Source organism: Chlorocebus sabaeus, chromosome 29 (genome assembly GCF_047675955.1).
Source record: "Chlorocebus sabaeus isolate Y175 chromosome 29, mChlSab1.0.hap1, whole genome shotgun sequence".
Classification (NCBI taxonomy): Eukaryota; Metazoa; Chordata; class Mammalia; order Primates; family Cercopithecidae; genus Chlorocebus; species Chlorocebus sabaeus.
Window position 1 is genome coordinate 4,049,107 of NC_132932.1, and position 4,329 is coordinate 4,053,435.

The following is a 4,329-nucleotide window of genomic DNA, read 5'->3' on the forward strand; positions in this document are numbered from 1 at the left end:
TTATGTTCCCCATAATTTCTTCAGAGATTTTTTCATATCTTTGTTCCTAAGACTATATATCACAGGGTTAAGGAGTGGGGTAACAACAGAATAAAACAGAGTCACAATCTTCTGCTTTCCAGCTTCATTCTTAGATGGTGGGCTCCCATACGTGACTATCACTGAGCCGTAGAACAGTGAAACCACAGTCAGGTGAGACCCACAGGTGGAGAAAGCCTTTCTTCTCCCAGCTGCTGAAGGGACTGTCAACACAGCTCTCAGGACCAGAGCATAGGACCCCACGATGAACAGAAAGAGCATAAAGACAGGCAGAGGACATAAGACAGAAAAGATAAACTCTGTCACAGGGGCTTTTTTGCAAGTGAGTGTTAGAAGAGGAGCTGGGTCACATAGGAAATGGTCAATAATCCTAGGTCCACAGAAGGACATTTGGGAGATGATGACAATAGGAATCAAGAACCAGATGAAACCAAGTACCCAGCAATTGATCACAAGATTGGTGCAGAGACGTCTGGTCATAATCGTTGGATAGTGTAGAGGCCGGCAGATGGCAAGGTATCGATCAAATGCCATAACTGCCAGGAAAAAGCATTCTGTAGCACCCAAGGAGAAAAAAAAGTAGAACTGGAGGAAGCACCCAGAGAAGGAGATGACCTTGGTGTCAGAGAGGAAGTTGGCCAGCATATTGGGGACTGTGGAGGTGACATACCAGATCTCCAGGAAGGAGAAGTTGGCGAGCAGGATGTACATGGGGATGTGGAGTCTCTGATCCCAGTGCACAGCACAGATGATGGAACCATTGCCCATGAGGGTCAGGAGGTATACAACAGTGAAGAGCACAAAGAGGAGGATCTGTCCATCCCTGGGGCAAGGGAAGCCCAGGAGGATGAAGCCAGTGAAGGTGCTGGAGTTGCTGGGGATGTTGAAGATTTTCATGTGTCTGTGAATTGTAAAAGCACCAGCAATTACTGGATGACAGTGCAAACATAGATGGGGAATCAGGTTTATATTTAAATCATTTTTGGAAAGAAATGCATATTATGAGCTATTGAAATAAAAAAAAAGAATGCAGATATGTCAATAGTCACTTTTTTTCTTTTAAACTGACATATTGATCTGAATTGATTCTTTGCTCGCATTCACATTTTTACCATAGGCTCAAGAAAACTTTTGACCAATATTGATAAGCTGTCATATATATTTTATCAGGTGTAAAGCCTTTGTCGTTTTCACATTTACAACAATCCCCTTCAAGAGCCTTTGTATAAATATATAACAGAATATGTATTTATGTATATTCTTACAGAAATGGAATTTCCTTTTCAGAAGGTGAAATCATTGCAGCTTTTTGTGGCAGAGACTGAGTAAAACTGTGTAGTCATGCGATATGGGCCTATAAAACTGAATTATTTCTTTTATATAACTTTTGACACTGGTCTTATTCTAAATTAAATGGCTAACTTATTAACGTTATAATATTATTCACTTGTTTCATGAGTAACACAGTCGAATCAGTTAGAGGAAATTAGCTGTTGTTAGTTTCTTTTTTGTTAGGACAGCAGTCCCAGCCATCCTCAGTAGACCAGGCTGAAAGCATTATTAACTGGTCATGCTGAAACATGTCTGTGCTTGCCTTGAAGAATATACAAATTTGCCTAGACTATAAAGATATAATTAATTCTATTCCAATAATACAAATTATGGATATAATTGATAACATAGAATTCTAAATAACCGTTCATTTGTAGGTGATATTAGACTAAAGCTGTGGTCCATCTCCCAGTAACCACTTAGGAACATCTCAAGTTAGAGTGGCTTTTGAAGGCTGAATATCTGCATGATGATGCCTTTAATTTGTTTTAAATGAATTAGAATATCTTTGTTAAACATTAATGTACTCAGGCCTTGGAAATAGTTAGAGCCCTTTCTAAATAAGTGCATAAATGAGCATACTAAAGAAAGTCTGTGCCCCTCTTTCTATGTTAGATCCACATTTGACTTTTTGAAGTTGGCACAGGGACCCAGGAAGTTTTTTTTTTTTTTTTTTTTTTTTTTTTTTTTTTTTTTTTTTTTTTTTGAGACGGAGTCTCGCTCTGTCGCCCAGGCTGGAGTGCAGTGGCCGGATCTCAGCTCACTACAAGCTCCGCCTCCCGGGTTTACGCCATTCTCCTGCCTCAGCCTCCCGAGTAGCTGGGACTACAGGCGCCCGCCACCTCGCCCGGCTAGTTTTTTGTATTTTTTAGTAGAGACGGGGTTTCACCGTGTTAGCCAGGATGGTCTCGATCTCCTGACCTCGTGATCCGCCCGTCTCGGCCTCCCAAAGTGCTGGGATTACAGGCTTGAGCCACCGCGCCCGGCCCAGGAAGTTTTAAGGTAGCAGAATCTGCTGCCCCCAAATATGCCACTTTGGCATAAGATTATTTTCAGCTGAGGGTAATTGAGGAAAAAGTAGATACAAGAAAACTTCTCTATTATTTGCATAGAGGCAGGACACAACTTTGCAAGGGTGGCCCTTCCTCCCCTCGCTACCAGGAAGGACAAGGGAAAGTTACTGGAGACAACTCTAAACCCTTTCAGTCTGGAGATGGCACCAGAGGAATCTATATAACAATTTTACCAACTTTAGCCTGTATCTTCCATTAGTTTGCCCATCATATTTATTTTCCCCAGTTTCCCACCCTAGAAATGCAGAGTTCTATTTCTTTGTCTTGTCACTTCCCTAAAAAATTATTATTCTTCAGTTGAGATGCTATGTAAGCCTAACGTCTAATCACACCTTTGAGTTACTCATCTCCCAGCGCTCCAGTGTGTATTTAAGATGCATATGCTCATAAACTTATGTTTGTTTTTCTCCTGTTGATTTGTGTTTTGTCAGTCTTACTTAAAAGGCCCCAGCTGAAGAACCTAGAAGGACATGAGAAAAAATTTTTTTCCTCCCCTGCAGAGTCTACTAATTTCTTACTAGAATATTTAAGTTCTGTAAAACTTATAAGACCAAAACCAAAAGATGTCGGCAGCAAGTTGATGTGGGTACTTAGAGTTTTATGTTGGAAGAATACAATTTCATTGTTGGTGGTGTGAACTGAGGGAGTAATTTTAACACAATCCATAATGATTGATTGATTTGTTTATTTATTTATTTTTTGAGAGGAAGTCTTGTGCTGTTACCCAGTCTAGATTGCAGTGGCACGATCTTGGCTCAACCTTTCACTCCAGGGTTCAAGTGCCTCAGCCTCCTTAGTAGCTGGGATTACAGGGGCACACCACCATGTCTGGCTAACTTTTGTATTTTTAGTAGAGACAGGCTTCACGCCATGTTGGCCAGGCTGGTCTCGAACTCCTGACCTCAAGTGATCTGCCCCACCTTGGCTTCCCAAAGGGTTGGGATTACACACGTGAGCCGCCACGCTTGACCCCGTAAGGTTTTAAAACACCCTCTAGGTCATTTGTAACTCAGGATTCCCTAATTCCCATGACATGGAGGATGCTTGGAGAGAAAAGAGTCTCCACAGGTTCTGCCAGACTCTGTTTTAACATATATAATTGAAATAAGAATTTAATGTATTTGGCTCTTGGTGGGAGTAGGGTGGAATAGGTTCTGGTAACTGCACCATAAACTTTCATTTTCTGTAAGTTCTTTTCTTCTCTGCTTCTCTGCTTTTAAAGTCATTTGTTTAGGGGACCAATAAACTTCTAAGACTGCATATTTATCTTTTATAAAGAGAATTGAAAGCAGATAGTGGACAGGTCGAATGATTTTCTAAAATAAAGTCACTCTGCACCAGTTTCACCCATGATCAAGGACATTAAGCATTTAGTCATTTCTATGCCACACCTTTGCCTTTGTAGGGTGTTTTAAAAGTTATGTTAGCTTCACTTGAGCCATTCATGGCTAATGAATAAAACTAATGAATTACTAATGAATCAAAACACACAAAAAAGAATTCTGCTGTGATGTGTGAAGGTCCTTTATGTTTTCTAAAAAAGATTAAATGTATATGACTAGTACTAATTCAGAGGAATATAATTTTATTATGATCAATTAAGAATAACACTTACTAATAATGCTTAGGTATTTTTGACCAGGATATTTTGCTAGTGTTCCTAAAATTTTATTTTAGGAGCAAGCATCTGCTCAACAGTCTAATAATTTGACTTCTTGGATTAAATGTTTAATCAACTTTTTTTTTTGATGGAATTTATTTCAGTGTAGTATCTCCTTCTTTTCCTCACATCTTGTTCACAAATAATTCCTCACATCTCATTCACAAATAATTCCTTTTAGTTTTGTCTCAAAAATAAGTGTCATGTCTGCTCAATTCTCCCATC

At 39.6% G+C, this 4,329-nt stretch overlaps 1 protein-coding gene across 1 annotated transcript; it reads right to left on the reverse strand.

The window, feature by feature from the left end:
• Positions 1-938, reverse strand: LOC103231325 (olfactory receptor 11G2). Its single transcript, XM_037987890.2, has one exon. It carries the CDS (start codon positions 934-936, stop codon positions 1-3), a length of 936 nt encoding a protein of 311 aa, XP_037843818.2. The 5' UTR covers positions 937-938.
• Between the last annotated feature and the right edge of the window lie 3,391 nt (positions 939-4,329).

Coding starts and splice junctions, on each gene's coding strand:
- LOC103231325 (XM_037987890.2), bottom strand. CDS start 936: ATGAAAATCTTCAACATCCCCAGCAACTCCAGCACCTTCACTGGCTTC.